Below are 26,906 nucleotides of genomic sequence, written 5' to 3' on the forward strand. Positions count from 1 at the left end.
GGGGGGGGGGGGTGGGGGGGGGGGGGGGTGGGGGGGGGGGGGGGTGGGGGGGGGGGGGGGTGGGGGGGGGGGGGGGTGGGGGGGGGGGGGGGTGGGGGGGGGGGGGGGTGGGGGGGGGGGGGGGTGGGGGGGGGGGGGGGTGGGGGGGGGGGGGGGTGGGGGGGGGGGGGGGTGGGGGGGGGGGGGGGTGGGGGGGGGGGGGGGTGGGGGGGGGGGGGGGTGGGGGGGGGGGGGGGTGGGGGGGGGGGGGGGTGGGGGGGGGGGGGGGTGGGGGGGGGGGGGGGTGGGGGGGGGGGGGGGTGGGGGGGGGGGGGGGTGGGGGGGGGGGGGGGTGGGGGGGGGGGGGGGTGGGGGGGGGGGGGGGTGGGGGGGGGGGGGGGTGGGGGGGGGGGGGGGTGGGGGGGGGGGGGGGTGGGGGGGGGGGGGGGTGGGGGGGGGGGGGGGTGGGGGGGGGGGGGGGTGGGGGGGGGGGGGGGTGGGGGGGGGGGGGGGTGGGGGGGGGGGGGGGTGGGGGGGGGGGGGGGTGGGGGGGGGGGGGGGTGGGGGGGGGGGGGGGTGGGGGGGGGGGGGGGTGGGGGGGGGGGGGGGTGGGGGGGGGGGGGGGTGGGGGGGGGGGGGGGTGGGGGGGGGGGGGGGTGGGGGGGGGGGGGGGTGGGGGGGGGGGGGGGTGGGGGGGGGGGGGGGTGGGGGGGGGGGGGGGTGGGGGGGGGGGGGGGTGGGGGGGGGGGGGGGTGGGGGGGGGGGGGGGTGGGGGGGGGGGGGGGTGGGGGGGGGGGGGGGTGGGGGGGGGGGGGGGTGGGGGGGGGGGGGGGTGGGGGGGGGGGGGGGTGGGGGGGGGGGGGGGTGGGGGGGGGGGGGGGTGGGGGGGGGGGGGGGTGGGGGGGGGGGGGGGTGGGGGGGGGGGGGGGTGGGGGGGGGGGGGGGTGGGGGGGGGGGGGGGTGGGGGGGGGGGGGGGTGGGGGGGGGGGGGGGTGGGGGGGGGGGGGGGTGGGGGGGGGGGGGGGTGGGGGGGGGGGGGGGTGGGGGGGGGGGGGGGTGGGGGGGGGGGGGGGTGGGGGGGGGGGGGGGTGGGGGGGGGGGGGGGTGGGGGGGGGGGGGGGTGGGGGGGGGGGGGGGTGGGGGGGGGGGGGGGTGGGGGGGGGGGGGGGTGGGGGGGGGGGGGGGTGGGGGGGGGGGGGGGTGGGGGGGGGGGGGGGTGGGGGGGGGGGGGGGTGGGGGGGGGGGGGGGTGGGGGGGGGGGGGGGTGGGGGGGGGGGGGGGTGGGGGGGGGGGGGGGTGGGGGGGGGGGGGGGTGGGGGGGGGGGGGGGTGGGGGGGGGGGGGGGTGGGGGGGGGGGGGGGTGGGGGGGGGGGGGGGTGGGGGGGGGGGGGGGTGGGGGGGGGGGGGGGTGGGGGGGGGGGGGGGTGGGGGGGGGGGGGGGTGGGGGGGGGGGGGGGTGGGGGGGGGGGGGGGTGGGGGGGGGGGGGGGTGGGGGGGGGGGGGGGTGGGGGGGGGGGGGGGTGGGGGGGGGGGGGGGTGGGGGGGGGGGGGGGTGGGGGGGGGGGGGGGTGGGGGGGGGGGGGGGTGGGGGGGGGGGGGGGTGGGGGGGGGGGGGGGTGGGGGGGGGGGGGGGTGGGGGGGGGGGGGGGTGGGGGGGGGGGGGGGTGGGGGGGGGGGGGGGTGGGGGGGGGGGGGGGTGGGGGGGGGGGGGGGTGGGGGGGGGGGGGGGTGGGGGGGGGGGGGGGTGGGGGGGGGGGGGGGTGGGGGGGGGGGGGGGTGGGGGGGGGGGGGGGTGGGGGGGGGGGGGGGTGGGGGGGGGGGGGGGTGGGGGGGGGGGGGGGTGGGGGGGGGGGGGGGTGGGGGGGGGGGGGGGTGGGGGGGGGGGGGGGTGGGGGGGGGGGGGGGTGGGGGGGGGGGGGGGTGGGGGGGGGGGGGGGTGGGGGGGGGGGGGGGTGGGGGGGGGGGGGGGTGGGGGGGGGGGGGGGTGGGGGGGGGGGGGGGTGGGGGGGGGGGGGGGTGGGGGGGGGGGGGGGTGGGGGGGGGGGGGGGTGGGGGGGGGGGGGGGTGGGGGGGGGGGGGGGTGGGGGGGGGGGGGGGTGGGGGGGGGGGGGGGTGGGGGGGGGGGGGGGTGGGGGGGGGGGGGGGTGGGGGGGGGGGGGGGTGGGGGGGGGGGGGGGTGGGGGGGGGGGGGGGTGGGGGGGGGGGGGGGTGGGGGGGGGGGGGGGTGGGGGGGGGGGGGGGTGGGGGGGGGGGGGGGTGGGGGGGGGGGGGGGTGGGGGGGGGGGGGGGTGGGGGGGGGGGGGGGTGGGGGGGGGGGGGGGTGGGGGGGGGGGGGGGTGGGGGGGGGGGGGGGTGGGGGGGGGGGGGGGTGGGGGGGGGGGGGGGTGGGGGGGGGGGGGGGTGGGGGGGGGGGGGGGTGGGGGGGGGGGGGGGTGGGGGGGGGGGGGGGTGGGGGGGGGGGGGGGTGGGGGGGGGGGGGGGTGGGGGGGGGGGGGGGTGGGGGGGGGGGGGGGTGGGGGGGGGGGGGGGTGGGGGGGGGGGGGGGTGGGGGGGGGGGGGGGTGGGGGGGGGGGGGGGTGGGGGGGGGGGGGGGTGGGGGGGGGGGGGGGTGGGGGGGGGGGGGGGTGGGGGGGGGGGGGGGTGGGGGGGGGGGGGGGTGGGGGGGGGGGGGGGTGGGGGGGGGGGGGGGTGGGGGGGGGGGGGGGTGGGGGGGGGGGGGGGTGGGGGGGGGGGGGGGTGGGGGGGGGGGGGGGTGGGGGGGGGGGGGGGTGGGGGGGGGGGGGGGTGGGGGGGGGGGGGGGTGGGGGGGGGGGGGGGTGGGGGGGGGGGGGGGTGGGGGGGGGGGGGGGTGGGGGGGGGGGGGGGTGGGGGGGGGGGGGGGTGGGGGGGGGGGGGGGTGGGGGGGGGGGGGGGTGGGGGGGGGGGGGGGTGGGGGGGGGGGGGGGTGGGGGGGGGGGGGGGTGGGGGGGGGGGGGGGTGGGGGGGGGGGGGGGTGGGGGGGGGGGGGGGTGGGGGGGGGGGGGGGTGGGGGGGGGGGGGGGTGGGGGGGGGGGGGGGTGGGGGGGGGGGGGGGTGGGGGGGGGGGGGGGTGGGGGGGGGGGGGGGTGGGGGGGGGGGGGGGTGGGGGGGGGGGGGGGTGGGGGGGGGGGGGGGTGGGGGGGGGGGGGGGTGGGGGGGGGGGGGGGTGGGGGGGGGGGGGGGTGGGGGGGGGGGGGGGTGGGGGGGGGGGGGGGTGGGGGGGGGGGGGGGTGGGGGGGGGGGGGGGTGGGGGGGGGGGGGGGTGGGGGGGGGGGGGGGTGGGGGGGGGGGGGGGTGGGGGGGGGGGGGGGTGGGGGGGGGGGGGGGTGGGGGGGGGGGGGGGTGGGGGGGGGGGGGGGTGGGGGGGGGGGGGGGTGGGGGGGGGGGGGGGTGGGGGGGGGGGGGGGTGGGGGGGGGGGGGGGTGGGGGGGGGGGGGGGTGGGGGGGGGGGGGGGTGGGGGGGGGGGGGGGTGGGGGGGGGGGGGGGTGGGGGGGGGGGGGGGTGGGGGGGGGGGGGGGTGGGGGGGGGGGGGGGTGGGGGGGGGGGGGGGTGGGGGGGGGGGGGGGTGGGGGGGGGGGGGGGTGGGGGGGGGGGGGGGTGGGGGGGGGGGGGGGTGGGGGGGGGGGGGGGTGGGGGGGGGGGGGGGTGGGGGGGGGGGGGGGTGGGGGGGGGGGGGGGTGGGGGGGGGGGGGGGTGGGGGGGGGGGGGGGTGGGGGGGGGGGGGGGTGGGGGGGGGGGGGGGTGGGGGGGGGGGGGGGTGGGGGGGGGGGGGGGTGGGGGGGGGGGGGGGTGGGGGGGGGGGGGGGTGGGGGGGGGGGGGGGTGGGGGGGGGGGGGGGTGGGGGGGGGGGGGGGTGGGGGGGGGGGGGGGTGGGGGGGGGGGGGGGTGGGGGGGGGGGGGGGTGGGGGGGGGGGGGGGTGGGGGGGGGGGGGGGTGGGGGGGGGGGGGGGTGGGGGGGGGGGGGGGTGGGGGGGGGGGGGGGTGGGGGGGGGGGGGGGTGGGGGGGGGGGGGGGTGGGGGGGGGGGGGGGTGGGGGGGGGGGGGGGTGGGGGGGGGGGGGGGTGGGGGGGGGGGGGGGTGGGGGGGGGGGGGGGTGGGGGGGGGGGGGGGTGGGGGGGGGGGGGGGTGGGGGGGGGGGGGGGTGGGGGGGGGGGGGGGTGGGGGGGGGGGGGGGTGGGGGGGGGGGGGGGTGGGGGGGGGGGGGGGTGGGGGGGGGGGGGGGTGGGGGGGGGGGGGGGTGGGGGGGGGGGGGGGTGGGGGGGGGGGGGGGTGGGGGGGGGGGGGGGTGGGGGGGGGGGGGGGTGGGGGGGGGGGGGGGTGGGGGGGGGGGGGGGTGGGGGGGGGGGGGGGTGGGGGGGGGGGGGGGTGGGGGGGGGGGGGGGTGGGGGGGGGGGGGGGTGGGGGGGGGGGGGGGTGGGGGGGGGGGGGGGTGGGGGGGGGGGGGGGTGGGGGGGGGGGGGGGTGGGGGGGGGGGGGGGTGGGGGGGGGGGGGGGTGGGGGGGGGGGGGGGTGGGGGGGGGGGGGGGTGGGGGGGGGGGGGGGTGGGGGGGGGGGGGGGTGGGGGGGGGGGGGGGTGGGGGGGGGGGGGGGTGGGGGGGGGGGGGGGTGGGGGGGGGGGGGGGTGGGGGGGGGGGGGGGTGGGGGGGGGGGGGGGTGGGGGGGGGGGGGGGTGGGGGGGGGGGGGGGTGGGGGGGGGGGGGGGTGGGGGGGGGGGGGGGTGGGGGGGGGGGGGGGTGGGGGGGGGGGGGGGTGGGGGGGGGGGGGGGTGGGGGGGGGGGGGGGTGGGGGGGGGGGGGGGTGGGGGGGGGGGGGGGTGGGGGGGGGGGGGGGTGGGGGGGGGGGGGGGTGGGGGGGGGGGGGGGTGGGGGGGGGGGGGGGTGGGGGGGGGGGGGGGTGGGGGGGGGGGGGGGTGGGGGGGGGGGGGGGTGGGGGGGGGGGGGGGTGGGGGGGGGGGGGGGTGGGGGGGGGGGGGGGTGGGGGGGGGGGGGGGTGGGGGGGGGGGGGGGTGGGGGGGGGGGGGGGTGGGGGGGGGGGGGGGTGGGGGGGGGGGGGGGTGGGGGGGGGGGGGGGTGGGGGGGGGGGGGGGTGGGGGGGGGGGGGGGTGGGGGGGGGGGGGGGTGGGGGGGGGGGGGGGTGGGGGGGGGGGGGGGTGGGGGGGGGGGGGGGTGGGGGGGGGGGGGGGTGGGGGGGGGGGGGGGTGGGGGGGGGGGGGGGTGGGGGGGGGGGGGGGTGGGGGGGGGGGGGGGTGGGGGGGGGGGGGGGTGGGGGGGGGGGGGGGTGGGGGGGGGGGGGGGTGGGGGGGGGGGGGGGTGGGGGGGGGGGGGGGTGGGGGGGGGGGGGGGTGGGGGGGGGGGGGGGTGGGGGGGGGGGGGGGTGGGGGGGGGGGGGGGTGGGGGGGGGGGGGGGTGGGGGGGGGGGGGGGTGGGGGGGGGGGGGGGTGGGGGGGGGGGGGGGTGGGGGGGGGGGGGGGTGGGGGGGGGGGGGGGTGGGGGGGGGGGGGGGTGGGGGGGGGGGGGGGTGGGGGGGGGGGGGGGTGGGGGGGGGGGGGGGTGGGGGGGGGGGGGGGTGGGGGGGGGGGGGGGTGGGGGGGGGGGGGGGTGGGGGGGGGGGGGGGTGGGGGGGGGGGGGGGTGGGGGGGGGGGGGGGTGGGGGGGGGGGGGGGTGGGGGGGGGGGGGGGTGGGGGGGGGGGGGGGTGGGGGGGGGGGGGGGTGGGGGGGGGGGGGGGTGGGGGGGGGGGGGGGTGGGGGGGGGGGGGGGTGGGGGGGGGGGGGGGTGGGGGGGGGGGGGGGTGGGGGGGGGGGGGGGTGGGGGGGGGGGGGGGTGGGGGGGGGGGGGGGTGGGGGGGGGGGGGGGTGGGGGGGGGGGGGGGTGGGGGGGGGGGGGGGTGGGGGGGGGGGGGGGTGGGGGGGGGGGGGGGTGGGGGGGGGGGGGGGTGGGGGGGGGGGGGGGTGGGGGGGGGGGGGGGTGGGGGGGGGGGGGGGTGGGGGGGGGGGGGGGTGGGGGGGGGGGGGGGTGGGGGGGGGGGGGGGTGGGGGGGGGGGGGGGTGGGGGGGGGGGGGGGTGGGGGGGGGGGGGGGTGGGGGGGGGGGGGGGTGGGGGGGGGGGGGGGTGGGGGGGGGGGGGGGTGGGGGGGGGGGGGGGTGGGGGGGGGGGGGGGTGGGGGGGGGGGGGGGTGGGGGGGGGGGGGGGTGGGGGGGGGGGGGGGTGGGGGGGGGGGGGGGTGGGGGGGGGGGGGGGTGGGGGGGGGGGGGGGTGGGGGGGGGGGGGGGTGGGGGGGGGGGGGGGTGGGGGGGGGGGGGGGTGGGGGGGGGGGGGGGTGGGGGGGGGGGGGGGTGGGGGGGGGGGGGGGTGGGGGGGGGGGGGGGTGGGGGGGGGGGGGGGTGGGGGGGGGGGGGGGTGGGGGGGGGGGGGGGTGGGGGGGGGGGGGGGTGGGGGGGGGGGGGGGTGGGGGGGGGGGGGGGTGGGGGGGGGGGGGGGTGGGGGGGGGGGGGGGTGGGGGGGGGGGGGGGTGGGGGGGGGGGGGGGTGGGGGGGGGGGGGGGTGGGGGGGGGGGGGGGTGGGGGGGGGGGGGGGTGGGGGGGGGGGGGGGTGGGGGGGGGGGGGGGTGGGGGGGGGGGGGGGTGGGGGGGGGGGGGGGTGGGGGGGGGGGGGGGTGGGGGGGGGGGGGGGTGGGGGGGGGGGGGGGTGGGGGGGGGGGGGGGTGGGGGGGGGGGGGGGTGGGGGGGGGGGGGGGTGGGGGGGGGGGGGGGTGGGGGGGGGGGGGGGTGGGGGGGGGGGGGGGTGGGGGGGGGGGGGGGTGGGGGGGGGGGGGGGTGGGGGGGGGGGGGGGTGGGGGGGGGGGGGGGTGGGGGGGGGGGGGGGTGGGGGGGGGGGGGGGTGGGGGGGGGGGGGGGTGGGGGGGGGGGGGGGTGGGGGGGGGGGGGGGTGGGGGGGGGGGGGGGTGGGGGGGGGGGGGGGTGGGGGGGGGGGGGGGTGGGGGGGGGGGGGGGTGGGGGGGGGGGGGGGTGGGGGGGGGGGGGGGTGGGGGGGGGGGGGGGTGGGGGGGGGGGGGGGTGGGGGGGGGGGGGGGTGGGGGGGGGGGGGGGTGGGGGGGGGGGGGGGTGGGGGGGGGGGGGGGTGGGGGGGGGGGGGGGTGGGGGGGGGGGGGGGTGGGGGGGGGGGGGGGTGGGGGGGGGGGGGGGTGGGGGGGGGGGGGGGTGGGGGGGGGGGGGGGTGGGGGGGGGGGGGGGTGGGGGGGGGGGGGGGTGGGGGGGGGGGGGGGTGGGGGGGGGGGGGGGTGGGGGGGGGGGGGGGTGGGGGGGGGGGGGGGTGGGGGGGGGGGGGGGTGGGGGGGGGGGGGGGTGGGGGGGGGGGGGGGTGGGGGGGGGGGGGGGTGGGGGGGGGGGGGGGTGGGGGGGGGGGGGGGTGGGGGGGGGGGGGGGTGGGGGGGGGGGGGGGTGGGGGGGGGGGGGGGTGGGGGGGGGGGGGGGTGGGGGGGGGGGGGGGTGGGGGGGGGGGGGGGTGGGGGGGGGGGGGGGTGGGGGGGGGGGGGGGTGGGGGGGGGGGGGGGTGGGGGGGGGGGGGGGTGGGGGGGGGGGGGGGTGGGGGGGGGGGGGGGTGGGGGGGGGGGGGGGTGGGGGGGGGGGGGGGTGGGGGGGGGGGGGGGTGGGGGGGGGGGGGGGTGGGGGGGGGGGGGGGTGGGGGGGGGGGGGGGTGGGGGGGGGGGGGGGTGGGGGGGGGGGGGGGTGGGGGGGGGGGGGGGTGGGGGGGGGGGGGGGTGGGGGGGGGGGGGGGTGGGGGGGGGGGGGGGTGGGGGGGGGGGGGGGTGGGGGGGGGGGGGGGTGGGGGGGGGGGGGGGTGGGGGGGGGGGGGGGTGGGGGGGGGGGGGGGTGGGGGGGGGGGGGGGTGGGGGGGGGGGGGGGTGGGGGGGGGGGGGGGTGGGGGGGGGGGGGGGTGGGGGGGGGGGGGGGTGGGGGGGGGGGGGGGTGGGGGGGGGGGGGGGTGGGGGGGGGGGGGGGTGGGGGGGGGGGGGGGTGGGGGGGGGGGGGGGTGGGGGGGGGGGGGGGTGGGGGGGGGGGGGGGTGGGGGGGGGGGGGGGTGGGGGGGGGGGGGGGTGGGGGGGGGGGGGGGTGGGGGGGGGGGGGGGTGGGGGGGGGGGGGGGTGGGGGGGGGGGGGGGTGGGGGGGGGGGGGGGTGGGGGGGGGGGGGGGTGGGGGGGGGGGGGGGTGGGGGGGGGGGGGGGTGGGGGGGGGGGGGGGTGGGGGGGGGGGGGGGTGGGGGGGGGGGGGGGTGGGGGGGGGGGGGGGTGGGGGGGGGGGGGGGTGGGGGGGGGGGGGGGTGGGGGGGGGGGGGGGTGGGGGGGGGGGGGGGTGGGGGGGGGGGGGGGTGGGGGGGGGGGGGGGTGGGGGGGGGGGGGGGTGGGGGGGGGGGGGGGTGGGGGGGGGGGGGGGTGGGGGGGGGGGGGGGTGGGGGGGGGGGGGGGTGGGGGGGGGGGGGGGTGGGGGGGGGGGGGGGTGGGGGGGGGGGGGGGTGGGGGGGGGGGGGGGTGGGGGGGGGGGGGGGTGGGGGGGGGGGGGGGTGGGGGGGGGGGGGGGTGGGGGGGGGGGGGGGTGGGGGGGGGGGGGGGTGGGGGGGGGGGGGGGTGGGGGGGGGGGGGGGTGGGGGGGGGGGGGGGTGGGGGGGGGGGGGGGTGGGGGGGGGGGGGGGTGGGGGGGGGGGGGGGTGGGGGGGGGGGGGGGTGGGGGGGGGGGGGGGTGGGGGGGGGGGGGGGTGGGGGGGGGGGGGGGTGGGGGGGGGGGGGGGTGGGGGGGGGGGGGGGTGGGGGGGGGGGGGGGTGGGGGGGGGGGGGGGTGGGGGGGGGGGGGGGTGGGGGGGGGGGGGGGTGGGGGGGGGGGGGGGTGGGGGGGGGGGGGGGTGGGGGGGGGGGGGGGTGGGGGGGGGGGGGGGTGGGGGGGGGGGGGGGTGGGGGGGGGGGGGGGTGGGGGGGGGGGGGGGTGGGGGGGGGGGGGGGTGGGGGGGGGGGGGGGTGGGGGGGGGGGGGGGTGGGGGGGGGGGGGGGTGGGGGGGGGGGGGGGTGGGGGGGGGGGGGGGTGGGGGGGGGGGGGGGTGGGGGGGGGGGGGGGTGGGGGGGGGGGGGGGTGGGGGGGGGGGGGGGTGGGGGGGGGGGGGGGTGGGGGGGGGGGGGGGTGGGGGGGGGGGGGGGTGGGGGGGGGGGGGGGTGGGGGGGGGGGGGGGTGGGGGGGGGGGGGGGTGGGGGGGGGGGGGGGTGGGGGGGGGGGGGGGTGGGGGGGGGGGGGGGTGGGGGGGGGGGGGGGTGGGGGGGGGGGGGGGTGGGGGGGGGGGGGGGTGGGGGGGGGGGGGGGTGGGGGGGGGGGGGGGTGGGGGGGGGGGGGGGTGGGGGGGGGGGGGGGTGGGGGGGGGGGGGGGTGGGGGGGGGGGGGGGTGGGGGGGGGGGGGGGTGGGGGGGGGGGGGGGTGGGGGGGGGGGGGGGTGGGGGGGGGGGGGGGTGGGGGGGGGGGGGGGTGGGGGGGGGGGGGGGTGGGGGGGGGGGGGGGTGGGGGGGGGGGGGGGTGGGGGGGGGGGGGGGTGGGGGGGGGGGGGGGTGGGGGGGGGGGGGGGTGGGGGGGGGGGGGGGTGGGGGGGGGGGGGGGTGGGGGGGGGGGGGGGTGGGGGGGGGGGGGGGTGGGGGGGGGGGGGGGTGGGGGGGGGGGGGGGTGGGGGGGGGGGGGGGTGGGGGGGGGGGGGGGTGGGGGGGGGGGGGGGTGGGGGGGGGGGGGGGTGGGGGGGGGGGGGGGTGGGGGGGGGGGGGGGTGGGGGGGGGGGGGGGTGGGGGGGGGGGGGGGTGGGGGGGGGGGGGGGTGGGGGGGGGGGGGGGTGGGGGGGGGGGGGGGTGGGGGGGGGGGGGGGTGGGGGGGGGGGGGGGTGGGGGGGGGGGGGGGTGGGGGGGGGGGGGGGTGGGGGGGGGGGGGGGTGGGGGGGGGGGGGGGTGGGGGGGGGGGGGGGTGGGGGGGGGGGGGGGTGGGGGGGGGGGGGGGTGGGGGGGGGGGGGGGTGGGGGGGGGGGGGGGTGGGGGGGGGGGGGGGTGGGGGGGGGGGGGGGTGGGGGGGGGGGGGGGTGGGGGGGGGGGGGGGTGGGGGGGGGGGGGGGTGGGGGGGGGGGGGGGTGGGGGGGGGGGGGGGTGGGGGGGGGGGGGGGTGGGGGGGGGGGGGGGTGGGGGGGGGGGGGGGTGGGGGGGGGGGGGGGTGGGGGGGGGGGGGGGTGGGGGGGGGGGGGGGTGGGGGGGGGGGGGGGTGGGGGGGGGGGGGGGTGGGGGGGGGGGGGGGTGGGGGGGGGGGGGGGTGGGGGGGGGGGGGGGTGGGGGGGGGGGGGGGTGGGGGGGGGGGGGGGTGGGGGGGGGGGGGGGTGGGGGGGGGGGGGGGTGGGGGGGGGGGGGGGTGGGGGGGGGGGGGGGTGGGGGGGGGGGGGGGTGGGGGGGGGGGGGGGTGGGGGGGGGGGGGGGTGGGGGGGGGGGGGGGTGGGGGGGGGGGGGGGTGGGGGGGGGGGGGGGTGGGGGGGGGGGGGGGTGGGGGGGGGGGGGGGTGGGGGGGGGGGGGGGTGGGGGGGGGGGGGGGTGGGGGGGGGGGGGGGTGGGGGGGGGGGGGGGTGGGGGGGGGGGGGGGTGGGGGGGGGGGGGGGTGGGGGGGGGGGGGGGTGGGGGGGGGGGGGGGTGGGGGGGGGGGGGGGTGGGGGGGGGGGGGGGTGGGGGGGGGGGGGGGTGGGGGGGGGGGGGGGTGGGGGGGGGGGGGGGTGGGGGGGGGGGGGGGTGGGGGGGGGGGGGGGTGGGGGGGGGGGGGGGTGGGGGGGGGGGGGGGTGGGGGGGGGGGGGGGTGGGGGGGGGGGGGGGTGGGGGGGGGGGGGGGTGGGGGGGGGGGGGGGTGGGGGGGGGGGGGGGTGGGGGGGGGGGGGGGTGGGGGGGGGGGGGGGTGGGGGGGGGGGGGGGTGGGGGGGGGGGGGGGTGGGGGGGGGGGGGGGTGGGGGGGGGGGGGGGTGGGGGGGGGGGGGGGTGGGGGGGGGGGGGGGTGGGGGGGGGGGGGGGTGGGGGGGGGGGGGGGTGGGGGGGGGGGGGGGTGGGGGGGGGGGGGGGTGGGGGGGGGGGGGGGTGGGGGGGGGGGGGGGTGGGGGGGGGGGGGGGTGGGGGGGGGGGGGGGTGGGGGGGGGGGGGGGTGGGGGGGGGGGGGGGTGGGGGGGGGGGGGGGTGGGGGGGGGGGGGGGTGGGGGGGGGGGGGGGTGGGGGGGGGGGGGGGTGGGGGGGGGGGGGGGTGGGGGGGGGGGGGGGTGGGGGGGGGGGGGGGTGGGGGGGGGGGGGGGTGGGGGGGGGGGGGGGTGGGGGGGGGGGGGGGTGGGGGGGGGGGGGGGTGGGGGGGGGGGGGGGTGGGGGGGGGGGGGGGTGGGGGGGGGGGGGGGTGGGGGGGGGGGGGGGTGGGGGGGGGGGGGGGTGGGGGGGGGGGGGGGTGGGGGGGGGGGGGGGTGGGGGGGGGGGGGGGTGGGGGGGGGGGGGGGTGGGGGGGGGGGGGGGTGGGGGGGGGGGGGGGTGGGGGGGGGGGGGGGTGGGGGGGGGGGGGGGTGGGGGGGGGGGGGGGTGGGGGGGGGGGGGGGTGGGGGGGGGGGGGGGTGGGGGGGGGGGGGGGTGGGGGGGGGGGGGGGTGGGGGGGGGGGGGGGTGGGGGGGGGGGGGGGTGGGGGGGGGGGGGGGTGGGGGGGGGGGGGGGTGGGGGGGGGGGGGGGTGGGGGGGGGGGGGGGTGGGGGGGGGGGGGGGTGGGGGGGGGGGGGGGTGGGGGGGGGGGGGGGTGGGGGGGGGGGGGGGTGGGGGGGGGGGGGGGTGGGGGGGGGGGGGGGTGGGGGGGGGGGGGGGTGGGGGGGGGGGGGGGTGGGGGGGGGGGGGGGTGGGGGGGGGGGGGGGTGGGGGGGGGGGGGGGTGGGGGGGGGGGGGGGTGGGGGGGGGGGGGGGTGGGGGGGGGGGGGGGTGGGGGGGGGGGGGGGTGGGGGGGGGGGGGGGTGGGGGGGGGGGGGGGTGGGGGGGGGGGGGGGTGGGGGGGGGGGGGGGTGGGGGGGGGGGGGGGTGGGGGGGGGGGGGGGTGGGGGGGGGGGGGGGTGGGGGGGGGGGGGGGTGGGGGGGGGGGGGGGTGGGGGGGGGGGGGGGTGGGGGGGGGGGGGGGTGGGGGGGGGGGGGGGTGGGGGGGGGGGGGGGTGGGGGGGGGGGGGGGTGGGGGGGGGGGGGGGTGGGGGGGGGGGGGGGTGGGGGGGGGGGGGGGTGGGGGGGGGGGGGGGTGGGGGGGGGGGGGGGTGGGGGGGGGGGGGGGTGGGGGGGGGGGGGGGTGGGGGGGGGGGGGGGTGGGGGGGGGGGGGGGTGGGGGGGGGGGGGGGTGGGGGGGGGGGGGGGTGGGGGGGGGGGGGGGTGGGGGGGGGGGGGGGTGGGGGGGGGGGGGGGTGGGGGGGGGGGGGGGTGGGGGGGGGGGGGGGTGGGGGGGGGGGGGGGTGGGGGGGGGGGGGGGTGGGGGGGGGGGGGGGTGGGGGGGGGGGGGGGTGGGGGGGGGGGGGGGTGGGGGGGGGGGGGGGTGGGGGGGGGGGGGGGTGGGGGGGGGGGGGGGTGGGGGGGGGGGGGGGTGGGGGGGGGGGGGGGTGGGGGGGGGGGGGGGTGGGGGGGGGGGGGGGTGGGGGGGGGGGGGGGTGGGGGGGGGGGGGGGTGGGGGGGGGGGGGGGTGGGGGGGGGGGGGGGTGGGGGGGGGGGGGGGTGGGGGGGGGGGGGGGTGGGGGGGGGGGGGGGTGGGGGGGGGGGGGGGTGGGGGGGGGGGGGGGTGGGGGGGGGGGGGGGTGGGGGGGGGGGGGGGTGGGGGGGGGGGGGGGTGGGGGGGGGGGGGGGTGGGGGGGGGGGGGGGTGGGGGGGGGGGGGGGTGGGGGGGGGGGGGGGTGGGGGGGGGGGGGGGTGGGGGGGGGGGGGGGTGGGGGGGGGGGGGGGTGGGGGGGGGGGGGGGTGGGGGGGGGGGGGGGTGGGGGGGGGGGGGGGTGGGGGGGGGGGGGGGTGGGGGGGGGGGGGGGTGGGGGGGGGGGGGGGTGGGGGGGGGGGGGGGTGGGGGGGGGGGGGGGTGGGGGGGGGGGGGGGTGGGGGGGGGGGGGGGTGGGGGGGGGGGGGGGTGGGGGGGGGGGGGGGTGGGGGGGGGGGGGGGTGGGGGGGGGGGGGGGTGGGGGGGGGGGGGGGTGGGGGGGGGGGGGGGTGGGGGGGGGGGGGGGTGGGGGGGGGGGGGGGTGGGGGGGGGGGGGGGTGGGGGGGGGGGGGGGTGGGGGGGGGGGGGGGTGGGGGGGGGGGGGGGTGGGGGGGGGGGGGGGTGGGGGGGGGGGGGGGTGGGGGGGGGGGGGGGTGGGGGGGGGGGGGGGTGGGGGGGGGGGGGGGTGGGGGGGGGGGGGGGTGGGGGGGGGGGGGGGTGGGGGGGGGGGGGGGTGGGGGGGGGGGGGGGTGGGGGGGGGGGGGGGTGGGGGGGGGGGGGGGTGGGGGGGGGGGGGGGTGGGGGGGGGGGGGGGTGGGGGGGGGGGGGGGTGGGGGGGGGGGGGGGTGGGGGGGGGGGGGGGTGGGGGGGGGGGGGGGTGGGGGGGGGGGGGGGTGGGGGGGGGGGGGGGTGGGGGGGGGGGGGGGTGGGGGGGGGGGGGGGTGGGGGGGGGGGGGGGTGGGGGGGGGGGGGGGTGGGGGGGGGGGGGGGTGGGGGGGGGGGGGGGTGGGGGGGGGGGGGGGTGGGGGGGGGGGGGGGTGGGGGGGGGGGGGGGTGGGGGGGGGGGGGGGTGGGGGGGGGGGGGGGTGGGGGGGGGGGGGGGTGGGGGGGGGGGGGGGTGGGGGGGGGGGGGGGTGGGGGGGGGGGGGGGTGGGGGGGGGGGGGGGTGGGGGGGGGGGGGGGTGGGGGGGGGGGGGGGGGGGGGGGGGGGGGGGGGGGGGGGGGGGGGGGTGGGGGGGTGGGGGGGGTTGGGGGGGGGGGGGGGGTTGGGGGGGGGGGGGTTGGGGGGGGGGGGGGGTGGTTTTGGGGGGGGGGGGGTGGGGGGGGGGGGGGGTGGGGGGGGGGGGGGTGTGGGGGGGGGGGGGGGTGGGGGGGGGGGGCTCCAGATGTTCAGGAACTATAATTCCCATCAGCCTCTTGTCAGCATGGCCAATTGGCCATGCTGGTAGGGGCTGATGGAAATTGTAGTTCCTGAACATCTGGAGAGCCGCAGGTTCCCTACCCCTGGGCTAGCGGCACCAAACTTTTAGGGACTTTTGGGGGGACTCTCCTGATGAGTCTACCCAGGTTTAGTGAGGTTTGGTTCAGGGGGTCCAAAGTTATGGTCTCCCAAAGGGGGTGCCCCATCCCCCATTGTTTCCAATGGGAGCTAATAGAAGATGAGGGCTACACCTTTGAAGGCCCATAACTTTGGACCCCCTAGATCAAACTTCACCAAACCTGGGATGTATCATCAGGAGGGTCTCTTACTGATACCACCCAGGTTTTGTGAAGTTTGGCCCAGGGGGTCCAAAGCTATGGACTCCCAAAGGGGGAGCCCCATCCCCCACTGTTTCCAATGGGAGCTAATAGCAGATGGGGGCTACACATTTGAGAGTTCATACCTTTGGACCCCATGAACCAAATTTCACTAAACATGGGAGGTATCATCAGGAGGGTCCCTTACTGATACCACCTAGGTTTTGTGAAGTTTGGTCTAGGGGGTCCAAAGTTATGGGCTCCCAAAAGGGGTGCCCCATCCCCCATTGTTTCCAATGGGAGCTAATAGAAGATGGGGGCTACACCTTTGGACCCCCTGAACCAAACTTCACCAAGCCTCGGTGGTATCATTAGGAAAGTCTTCTAAAGATACCCTGAAAGTTTGGGCTTGCTAGCTTAACAATTGCACCCCTGACAGCAGGCACCCCCCAAATTTCCCCAGATTCTCCTTTTAAATCCACCCCCTTCAGCATGGATTCAAAGGGAGAATCTGAGGTCCCCAGTTTAAACATTGAAAGTGATGCTCAGTGTATTGTCGAAGGCTTTCATGGCCGGAATCACTGAGGTGCTGTGTGGCTTCCGGGCTGTATGGCCACGTTCTAGCAGCATTCTCTCCTGACGTTTTGCCTCCATCTGTGGCTGGCATTTTCAGAGGATCCTCTGAAGATACCAGCCACAGATGCAGGCGAAACATCAGGAGAGAATGCTGCTAGAACGTGGCCATACAGCCCGGAAGCAACATCACTTTCAATGTTGTTTTAACTGGGGACTCCAGATTCTCCCTTTAAGGTGGATTTAAAAGGATAATTTGGGCTCTCTAGTTTAAACACCATTGAAAGTGATGCTGTTTGGGGGTGGATTCCAGATCACAGCGACCACCCATGGGGGGGGGACTCAGATTTTGCACCGGGCTCCATTTTCCCTAGCTATGCCTCTGCCCAGAGGGGAGGGCAGAAGGGGCTGCTGGCTGCTGGCTGGGAGCCCAGTTGGTGGGGGGGTGGGGGAGGGTGGGGCAGGGGAGTCTGCCGTTTCCGACCTCAGAGAGCTGCTTTTATATGCACTGAGGCCGGGGGCGGGGCTTGGGGAGGCATGGCCATGCCCCCAGGGGTGAGTGGGGGTGTGGCTCCACCCCCGAACCCCCCCATAAAAATCTATACCTACATCCCTGCAACCTAGCCATTGTTATCAGTGCTACAGTCTCCTCGCAGCTTGACTACTATAATGTGGTTCTACCCACAAAGACAATGCTGAAACTACATAATGTGGCAGCTAGATAAGAATTTTGGGTGAAGAATTGTGAAGATATTCGGTGTAGTATAAGATTGTTACTTTGGCGACCCATTTTGCCTTGGTGCTCAATTTGAGGTTCTTATGTTGACTATTAAAGATAGTTGAGATCTGGCACTTTCATATCTGTGGGACCACCTGTGTCCATATATACCCATAAGGCAGCTTTGATCAACAGTCCAGGGATTATTAGTGGTTCCTTCACTCAGATCTTTGAGAATGCTTGGACTTGGACTTTCTCAATGGCTGCTCTTGTACTATGAAGGAGGCTTCCCAAGGATATGAGGGAGGCTCTGTAAAGTGGAGCTTCTCTAGTGTTCTTTTGATTACTCTTGAATGGAGGTTAAAGGTGTTGTGAACGGCTTTTAGCCGATGTAAATCGATAATTTAAAATAAATATTTAAAATAAAGAGAACTTGATCTCAGGCTTGTTAGATGAGCTTCATGGATGTCTTCTCAGCTGCTGAATTTTGAAGCAATACAGGGTTTTCAGCTTCGGGCTAATCTTTATCCCTTTCATGCCTCTTACGGTATCTTTAAGTGTAGTTTGCGAGTACATATGGAAGACAACATCTTGCTTTCCATGTTGCATGATACGCTTTCAAAGCAGAGCTTTAGAGACAGATTCTTCTGGCAGTTCAAATGTCTTCAAATTGCCTTCCATCTTCTGCAGCAAACTTATTCCTATGATGCTGCAGAGAAATGGACCTTCTATTTTTTCCCCCGCTGAAGATATTACCCCGTCTCCCTAGTTCTCCAGCAGTTCAGTCTTTATTTGCATTCTGGAGTGATCCATCACAATTTTCAAGTGCCAAGGCAAAGATCCCAAAGGGCAAACTAAAATATGTCTCTTATGCAGCTGTTTTATTTTGACAAAAGGGACCCCCAAATCCAAAAGGTATATCAGTTTTCAGTACAACTTTGCTATGACTGAAAATCCTTCTCTTTTTGAAATTGGAAAATGCTTTGATGTTATATTTTGTCTTGAACATTGGCAGGTGGAGAACATAGTTCCAAACACTCATTCTTGAAATTTTGATTGGCCTCATCGTGACATGGGAGGACATTTTGACCTCATCTGGGGTCAGGGGATGGCTGGATTCACTGAAAGAATTCATGGAAGTTTGTTGTTGAAGTAGATCTTTCCCTGTTTTCCTCGTTCTCTAGTAGCATGCTTGTATGCCCTGAAACTTCTCTCTAAGGATAAGGAGACCCTCATAAGCCAAATAAAGACCCCATGAGGAAGAGCAGTAAGGTGCAGTAGTGTCCGTCAAAGCTCTGCTGAAGGACTTCCAAAGTCGGTAAAATGAGTACCAGGCTTGCTGGGGAAGGCAGTGGCAAATCACCTTGTAACCATAGTTTGCCTAGTAAATGTTGTAATGTGACATCACCCCATGGGTTGGTAATGACCTGGTGCTTGCATAGGGTACTGCCTTTACCTTGCACACCAACAGGGACAAGGATGTTGCAGACTGGCCAGGTATTTGTTGCTTGACCTTCGTGGTACGAATTGTGTGCCAAAAGTGAGGTTACTTTCTTCTATCAGGTGAAGCAAAACACTATTGTCATACCTTCCTTTACGTTGTCAGTCGCTGGTGGCCTCTTCCAGTTCCCATCATTATATGTCAACAGACTGAATTCAGACTGGCAGTTCTTCTCTTCATTTTGACCACTTGAGACTTTGATTTAGGGGAACGACATTTGACTGAGCGATATCCCTTCACCACTGAAGCATGTCTCTACCTTCTCTATTTTGCCACAGGCCAAGATAGGAATTTCAGGGTAGATATTATCTGGTATAGGAACATTGCCTTCAGATATCAAAACATTTTCCATGCAGGGAAGGTCCTCTTGAAGTACTCTTGGGAGTATGAACTGCGAAGACGAGTCAGTTAAGAAGCTTGATCACTTTATATTTCCTGTTAGTGACTTCACTGGAAATGCATGGAGTATGTGCTTAGGGCCATGGTGGCGAACCTTTGGCACTCCAGATATTATGGACTACAATTCCCATCAGCCCCTGCCAGCATGGCCAATTGGCAGGGGCTGATAGGAATTGTAGTCCATAACATCTGAAGTGCCAAAGGTTTGCCACCACTGGCTTAGGGGATCTGTTTTGCTCACAGCTAATGGTGTACATTGAGTCCTGACTGAAAGAGCTCAATCAGTAATCTAGCAATACAGTCCTGCCCGCTTTCTCCAAGGAGCATCGGGTGGCATCATTCTTCCTTCCTCCTGTTTTTGGACATCACTAGGGAATGGATTCTAGGATGTTGCAACCATCATGCTCACCCTCACAGTGTTTTCTGAGTCCAAGCTTGGATAAAGTGCTTGAATCTGGATGTCATTTCACCTATAAGTATAGACTTCAGATGAATTAACTTGCTTTTTAGAGCTAGATTTTCTTTCACAAGGTCAGGAGACGAGTGATGAGTAGCATACAGAAGCACTTTTCTTTAGTCATTAAGTAATACAGTCCAGATAGAGTCAATGTCTCCTTCATGTCCTGGATCTCTTGTCACTACAAATGTTTGTTCTTTCACTTGTTAAAGTATTTTTAATTGCTGCTCTTCTGTTATTACTAGTACTTATTGTTTAAGATTTCAGCCATTTTGACGTAAAGCAACAACCACTTACCATGTGAAAGCATAATCCATATGGCCAACACGTTGCAGAAAAATTAAACGAGAATTTGCTACCTTCCATGATAATCTGAATCTTCAGCTCTTGGCCCACAGGCTAACACATACAATTTTCCTTCTGACTTTCAGGCATAAGAAATCCCAATGGTAATTACAGCTTGCGTGCTTTAAAGCAGAAACTCTCAAAGTTTTTTGCCAACCTCCTCTTTAACACAGGTTGGTGTATGAGGTAATCAATTTAACTATCATTTGAAAAACAAGATTCCCCCCTCTCAGGCAAAATATTCAGTGGCTGTTATGAATTGTATTTTGAAGCTTTTTAATTTTTCCCATCATTTAGGAACACTACTAAAAAGCTTAAATTTAGCTGTTGACAGTGAGAAATTTTAGTTTATGCTTGAAGATCTATAGGCTAGTGTTACTGAGATTCAGTGAAGTGTCTCTGAGTGCATTTATTATCACAAAGTCACTCCAAACCTAAATGTATCAAATATATTGAGCAGTTCTTGCAGCGGTAACACCATCCATCCTCCTTAATAGCAAGCACTTTTACTGGAGCAGCAACGCATTCACCAGCTGAGAAATTACCAGGCATCCATGGAAGCTGCTGGGATCCCTGTGTCCTTTGGTGGGCATCGGCCGCTTTCTCGTGCCCAGTCCTCACCCGCTTCTGCGAACTTCCCCATGTCAGTACAGGAGCCACCCTGCAAACCACAGTTCACAACAGGTACTGTTGACAACTTTCATAGTATTAAATGTCTGTGTAAGCTCAATTGGCTACATTTTTTTACAGTACAGGTCTATGGTCTCACTGGGCTGCTGTCATTGATCCCAGTCGAGTTGTATTTGAATTCGGCAATCATCTAGAAATTGTAAACACTTGTAACTTGAGTGCTGTGTGGTTTCCGGGCTGTATGGCCATGTTCGAGCAGCATTCTCTCCTGACGTTTCACCTGCATCTGTGGCTGGCATCTTCAGAGGATCTGATAGTAGGAAAGGAAAAGCAAGTGGAGTATATATACCTGTGAGTAAAGGTCAATAGGTGAGGGCATCTGAATAGGAGTGGCCTGGCAAGTGAGTAACAATGAAGTGTAGCATGTGAGTAACAATGGAGATAGCAAGGTTAATAGGTGAGGCATCTGAATAGAACAGGGGTAGGGAACCTGCGGCTCTCCAGATGTTCAGGAACTACAATTCCCATCAGCCCCTACCAGCATGGCCAATTGGCCATGCTAACAGAGGCTGATGGGAATTGTAGTTCCTGAACATCTGGAGAGCCGCAGGTTCCCTACCCCTGGAATAGAAGTAGTCTGGCCTTTGTTCCCTTTGATTGTTCATTGTCTATAGTCATCCTGTGTTTGTGTGGAGCTGATTAGTCACTGTCTTGACTATCCATCTAGTAGTAGTAGTAGTAGTAGTAGTAGTAGCAGCAGCAGCAGCAGTAGCAGCAGCAGTAGAGGAGGAGGAGGAGGAGGAGGAGAAAGAGGAGGAGGAGGAGGAAGAAGAAGAGTAATCTCCTATAGGAGACTTAAAGGGGTTTACAAACTCCTTTCCCTTCCCCCCTCACAACAAACACCCTGTGAAGTGGGTGGGGCTGAGAGAGCTCCGAAGAACTGTGACTAACCCAAGGTCACCCAGCTGCCGTGTGTTGGAGCGTACAGGCTAATCTGAATTCCCCAGATAAGCCTCCACAGCTCAGGCGGCAGAGCTGGGAATAAAACCCAGTTCCTCCAGATTAGAATACACCTGCTCTTAACCACTGCGCCACTGATGCTACTTTTTAGAAGACCAAATTTTTGGAAGGTTGATTTTTCATTCTCTTTTATGGTTAGGCGAAGCATGCAATTGAATGAAAATGTCTCTGCTTCAAACAACCTTTGGCCACGAATGTAATAATTGTATAGTTTGAAGCAATCTTTTATTTTTTCCAATGCAGGCCTTGTATATGACACGTTGATGCTGAAACACCAGTGTACCTGTGGAAATACCAACAGTCACCCAGAGCATGCAGGGAGAATCCAGAGCATTTGGTCACGACTTCAGGAGACAGGTCTTCGGAGCAAGTGTGAGGTAATGGGTGGCTGATAGAAAGGGGGTAGGGTAAAAGGCTTTTGTCGTTTGGGGAAACTCAAGTACAAAGAGGCAGTAGGAGCCACCATTCATAACATTCCGAACCATATCATTTTGAACTGCACATGGAGATCATGTTTGAATGCTTCACTATATTAAAAGGTTCTGCAAAAGAAGGCTAGCATAGAAGGGAGAAAGCTACTTAGATTCTTCATCTCCAGTATGCTTGTTTTTCCATGGTGGTTTTTCCAGGTGGTTTTTCCATGATGGTATATTCAAAAATATTATCCTACGGTTGTACCTTATACTCTACCAACTCATTTTATGTACTTTCTTTTATTTATTTAAAGCACTCATATGCTATCTTTCCATCCAGTTAGGGTCTGGGGCAGCAACAAATTAAAATATTAAAGGTATACCAGACTAAGAAAAAAAGATTTCACCTGATGACTAAGACAGTGATTTAAGGAACAGACAAATGATTTAGGGAACAGACAAACTTGACCAAGTCAAACCAGCTCGATAAACAACAGCCATCAAGTGTAGATGGGGTAGACAACATGATTCTGAGCAGCTTGTTCACATCACCAGGCCTCACTGGTGCGGCAAGCACTAGTGGCCAGGGGTCTGCAACCTGCAGCTCTCCAGATGTTCATAGACTACAATTCCCATCAGCCCCTGCCAGCATGGCCATGATGGGAATTGTAGTCCATGAACATCTGGAGAGCTGCAGGTCACAACCCCTGCACTAGCCTATCTCTGCATTCACAGATAATCCCAAAAGTGTATCCTAGTTGGTTTTATGAAGAAGCATTCCATCTTTTAGCCTGAAGATATACAACACGAGTTTAACTCCGGTTCTCTGAAAGTTAGACTTCTGACCAAATTTTGCATTTTCTCCTTTCTTTGGGGCTCATATTTATTTGAATTAAATGTAATTTCATTCCTTTAATTCCTCCTGCAGTGTATTCGTGGAAGAAAAGCAACTCTGGAAGAGCTACAGACCGTGCATTCAGAAGCTCATGCATTGCTTTATGGTACCAATCCTCTGAACAGACAGAAATTGGATAGCAAGAAACTTTTAGGTACAGAAGGGAATTCAGTGTTCTTTAACAGTTAATGAATCTATTCAGGTTGATATGCAGATGTGTAGGATTCAGTGATGGTGTACTCTTTTCTATCTGGGTTACAATCCAAAATTCTCCATATTCCATGTGCACATAAACTACCAGTGGGAGGAGACTCTTTGATGCCCATCTATTCAGGGGAGCTGTACTTACATAACGGGGGGCTTCTTTAGAGCCTCCACATCCTGCAAGGAGCCCCTGGATATAACTCTTTATTGGTACTTAAACTGGATGAAAAAAAGATCACAACCAAGTGCTGACCCCTTATCTGATGTAGCATACAACAGCAGTCGGAAAACAAAATGAGCAGTCGGAAGGCAGGTCATGCCATGTCCTGAAAATCATGAAGAATAATATTTTTTAAATATTGTTGGTATGCTTATAGATCTGTAAACTAAAATATCCTTAACAGTCATTAGTAGCTCTCATACCACCTACAACTGCTTATGTTAGTTCTATGCAAGACTCTTATAATTTTGATAGAAGACTAACAGCACTGGTGACACTATTTATAAACAGAAATAGGACACTGTTTGTAAAGATAGTTACAGAAAGTGAAAGGATTATACCTGATGAGGTTCTGGGATTGCAGTATCAGAATGCTGTTTATAGCCCGCTTCTGTTCATTTAGTCGGAAGTAAATCCATTGGGGCTTATTTCCAAGTGCAGTGCAGTTTTCTTCATGTTTACTTGGAAATAAGTCCAACCAGATTAGTGTATTAGTCAATTAAATTATTGAAGGAACGAAATGTAATTTCTGCCTAACATAGTTTTAGTGACAACTGATGTCATCATAGTGACCTTGCTGCTTTTTTTTAATGAGGTGACACATTTGATTACTCTTGCCGCTTATATTTCAACTTGTGAGACATTTGAATTAATCCTGCATTTAAGAAAGTGATCACACTGTGATTTTTAATTACACTTAATGTGTTTGTTAACAGAAGGCTGACATTTTAACAACTGTTAAAGGAAATGAGGATATTTCTGGTACGGTCGTTCTTGGACCAAATCCGGGCAAAACCTTTCCATGGCCTTCTTGAAGGCAATAGAAATAGCTGGTGCTAGAGTACTATTGCGAAACTGGAAAGACTAGTAAAATAATTATAAAATGGTAGTAACAATTGGTGATTCAGTAACAGGAACTGTCCTTTAAATGCTGTCTATTTTTATATAGTACCAAATATTTAAGTACGAAGCTGTATCATATAAATACTATGATCTGGGAAAACATAAAAGTACATCAACAGTAGGAGCTTCTGCATCAAAGTTATGTGCGCCCCCGCCCCCCCGGTAGCTGGAAAAGTAGATTTTTGCCACCAAATGAGCATGAAGATTCTAAACCAGTGGTGTTGAACCTATGGCACTCCAGATGTTCATGGACTACAATTTTACAAACATTCTGTAACGAGGCACTGCGAACATTATTTTCTAGTAAATCTTTTGAGCTGAGGGGGTATATGTTCAATCCAGGCTATTATCTTCTGGGTTCAACCTTCGTCCTGGAGATGGTCTCAAACTCCTTTTCAAAACTTCATGTAGAAGTCACAGAAAAAATGGTCTTAGTACCATAATGGGTGTGTCTTGGCTGGGATGCTTCTGTTGGCGAGTTGTGATCACTGCACCGTTTTGGATTTTGGCTGTGGCCAGAACTTCATCTATAACATGTCCTCCATACATCCAAATTCTAGTCCCACACCAGCATCATTATACTGGTAGCAAGGTAATGTGACACTGACATCAACTGTCATGATATACACTCATCCAGGGGTCTGCAATCTGTGGCTCTCCAGATGTTCATGGACTACAAATCCCAGGCTGATGGGAATTGTAGTCCATGAACATCTGGAATGCCATAGTTCTAGACGTTTCTTAATATGAATGCTGATGCACTGATGTGTTTGGGGAATGAAGATGTTGGTGGTTAAAATGAGAGAATTGATTGAGTTGATAAGGTGTTGGTATAAGCAAGGGGGCTAGCAAGAGCAGAGATGTTTATCATACATGCAATTTGTGCAGAGTTACCCCATTCTGAGCTGCACACTCAAGTAAACTTAGAAAGGTATAACTCAGTACTTTTAATGACTGGTGTAACTGTACATGTAATGTTCTGGATCTTGCTGTCTTCGGTAGCAAACTTTAAGCTGCATTATACCGTATGGGAATTAATATTTTCAATTACAAAATTTAAAAATAGTATGTAACGTAGATCTGAAGCCTTCGAATGAGGCAGTTTTAATGACATCTGCTCTACTTTATTTCCTATAGGTTCTCTAACGTCTATGTTTGTCAGGCTCCCTTGTGGTGGCATTGGTGTAAGTATTGTTACATTCATAAATAGTGCTCTGTTTATTTTAAGTATTACAACTGTCTTGCACGTGTGGATTAGATAACTATTCATTTCTTCCACACAGCAGTTAGAAGTACTAAAGATACTGAAATATTTGTGGGATTCTTATATACAGATCTGTCCTGCATCCCTTTTGCCCCCAACAGTCCTTTTCATCTATGGCATAGGTGTCAAACTCACGGCCCTCCAAATGTTATGGACTACAGTTCCCATCACCCCCTGCCAGCATCATGGGAACTGTAGTCCATAACATCTGGAGGGCCGCGAGTTTGACACCTGTGATCTATGGGAAAGTTCATTCCCGAGGTTGTAGGATCTGTATCTACCAGTAGCCAGCATGTCAGGAGACTGTAGTGGGGCTGGGAATGGGGGTGAAGGTGGGTCTCTTCAGCTGCACTTTCCTGAGGTCTGAAAAGTTTGCTGGGAGAAGAAGAGGGCAGGAAAGCTCTGCAGCCGTCAGCGCCTCCTTCCACCGATGAATCACTGGACTAGTACTGGAAGTGCTTTGTGTGCTTGAAAATACTGGCCAAGGTGTACTCACCATTATAGCAGTTTCCTCAGTAGTAGGGCCGTTTTGTTTGGAGGGCTTTTTTCCTCCATTCCGTCGCTTGCTGTTCACAAGGAAGGCCATCTGCCTACCACATTAAATTACACCTGGAAGGTCCCTCATGTAGGCAAGTTACACAGCTGGTCCGTACTGACCACACAGCGGGCTTTATTGTACCTGTTAATTCATTTTGTTTAGGTGGACAGTGATACAATTTGGAACGAAGTGCATTCGTCTAGTGCTGCACGACTGGCTGTTGGCTGCGTGATAGAGCTTGTTTTTAAAGTGGCTGCGGGAGAGCTGAAGGTTAGTGTGATGCCAGTTTTGGTTTGGTTCTCATTGTTTTGTTATAAGATTGACTTAGAGGAGGTTATTTTCGTACTCCATTCCAATCTTAGAATGCATAAAGCTGTAGATGAACCAAGGTTCCTAATACTCAGATTCTGCTAGGATGTCCTTTTCAATAATATTTTGTAGTATTCTTTGTGTCTACTACTAGAAATCCTGTGATCAGTGGTGTACCGCTAATGGGGACATGAGGTAGCCCATGTCCCTGGGTGCGTGTTGTTTCATTATGTGGCGGGGGGTGCGCCGGGCGATGGCTGGGTCCCCACGCCCAACCTCTCCTGTGGTGCAGCGACCTGACTGGTGCCCGGTGACTCTCCCCTCCCTGGCCAATGTGCCACTCACCGACTGAGTTGTTTGCCTCAAACTGGCTCCTGGCTCTCCCCCAGGGGCCTACCACTGTGGCACCACCCCCTGGCCTTCCTGCAGGCCGGCTTCTGCCCTCCCCAAGCACCCACCTGAGCCTCCTGCCTGGGCTAACCACCACCAAGCCCTGCCCTCCCTGCTGGCCAACCGGGGGGGGGGGGCTTGTTGGTGGGCAGCCCAGGTGGGTGCTGCGGCACCTGTCCGAGCCCCCCCCCTCCCTTGGCATCCCTGCTGGCTCCCTGGGGCTCAGAGGGACAGGCGGGAAGCCGGGGCGGGCGCGGGGAGCCAGTCATGCTCCCAGGCACCATTTAGACCCGGTGTGCCACTGCCTGTGATTCACTCACATTAGAAGATGTAAAATCAGTACCTCACAACTTTTAGTCATGCATCTCTTATTCATAAGCCTTGATATTTTTTATTATACTCTATTTGAAAGCATTTGGAAAATACCACTAGTGATTCTAGGTGGGGCACTAGAACATGGGCTTGCGATAGCTGTATTTAAAATAAAATAAATAACATTAATGGTGACTTGTAGCAAAGTATTTCATTCTTGAGTATTTTGAAGGTAGCAGTGGGATCAAAAAACCCACTCTCTACACACTCCAGTTAAGTTCATTCCGAGTGTTTATACTTATACCAGGGTTTTTGCTGGCATAACTACAACTCTGATGGCCCTGTATTTTAACTGGAGAGCCTTAGGATACTAAGCCCGGCTCCTCCTCTGGCATATCTCATTGATATGCTTCTTCTAAGATTGCGCCAGAGTATAACTTGTTCAGGACTTGGACATAGAAGTGCACCATGAAGGTTTGTGATTTTTGTTGTCATTTTCCATGTTTGGTTTGATGTTTTGGAGTACCCAGAAAGACTGGATACATGGACAATTAAACTCATGTTTTAAATTATATCAGGGGACAGAAGTATGAAAATTACTTATTGTCTCTGCACATGGACACTTCATTTTAAATTTTAAAAGTTTTTAAATGTGATCAGACTTTTTCCAAACTCTGGCAAGCATGCCTCACAGTTCTGGAATACCTTTAGGGTTATAGAGCAGTGATGGTGAACCTTTTCGAGACCGGGTACCCAAACTGCAACCCAAAACTCACTTATTTATTGCAAAGTGGCAACATGGCAATTTAACCTGAATACTGAGGTTTTAGTTTAGAAAAAAAGGTTGGCTCCAAGGTGCGCGTTACTCAGGAGTAAGCTGAGTGGTAGTCGGTGGCTTTGCTTTGAAGCAACCGTGCAGCGCTTCAAATGGATGAATCATGACCCTAGGAGGGTTTATTCAGAAGCAAGCCCCATTGCCAGCAACTGAGCTTACTCCCAGGTAAAGGATCCTGCTTTAGTTCTTCCCATGAAAATCAGTGGGGTTTAACAGCACTTAACAGGGTTACCTACATTGCTTCCCCAAAACTAGGTCTGAAGTTTAATGCTAATAATCTCCCTGAAATAATTACACTATTATCACACTGGAAGGGGAAGGGGGAGGGGTGCAGGGAAGAGGGAAGTAAAACTTTCGCTTTCTGAAACCCAATAACCCCACCACCACAAAATAGAAGTAAAAAGGCAGTCAAGGAAGGCAATCCTAAGCAAGAAGGCTGTGTGAGGGATGGGATAACTTCAGAAAAGCTACATTTGTGGAGCAGCCATCTGATCTGCGGTTTTTCCTTCACATGTCATCACAGCA

At 70.0% G+C, this 26,906-nt stretch overlaps 1 protein-coding gene across 1 annotated transcript in view; it reads left to right on the forward strand.

Annotated features, from left to right (window-relative positions):
* HDAC4 (histone deacetylase 4) overlaps window positions 1-26,906 on the forward strand; it is a 152,946-nt gene that overhangs the window by 93,224 nt on the left and 32,816 nt on the right. Inside the window, exons 13-17 of the mRNA XM_048506175.1 lie at window positions 18,946-19,132; window positions 20,342-20,475; window positions 21,440-21,560; window positions 23,871-23,917; window positions 24,698-24,805. Coding sequence (XP_048362132.1) covers window positions 18,946-19,132; window positions 20,342-20,475; window positions 21,440-21,560; window positions 23,871-23,917; window positions 24,698-24,805 — 597 coding nt within the window. The remainder of the gene's footprint in view (window positions 1-18,945; window positions 19,133-20,341; window positions 20,476-21,439; window positions 21,561-23,870; window positions 23,918-24,697; window positions 24,806-26,906) is intronic.

The sequence above is a fragment of the Sphaerodactylus townsendi genome, linkage group LG01 (genome assembly GCF_021028975.2).
Source record: "Sphaerodactylus townsendi isolate TG3544 linkage group LG01, MPM_Stown_v2.3, whole genome shotgun sequence".
Taxonomy (NCBI): Eukaryota; Metazoa; Chordata; class Lepidosauria; order Squamata; family Sphaerodactylidae; genus Sphaerodactylus; species Sphaerodactylus townsendi.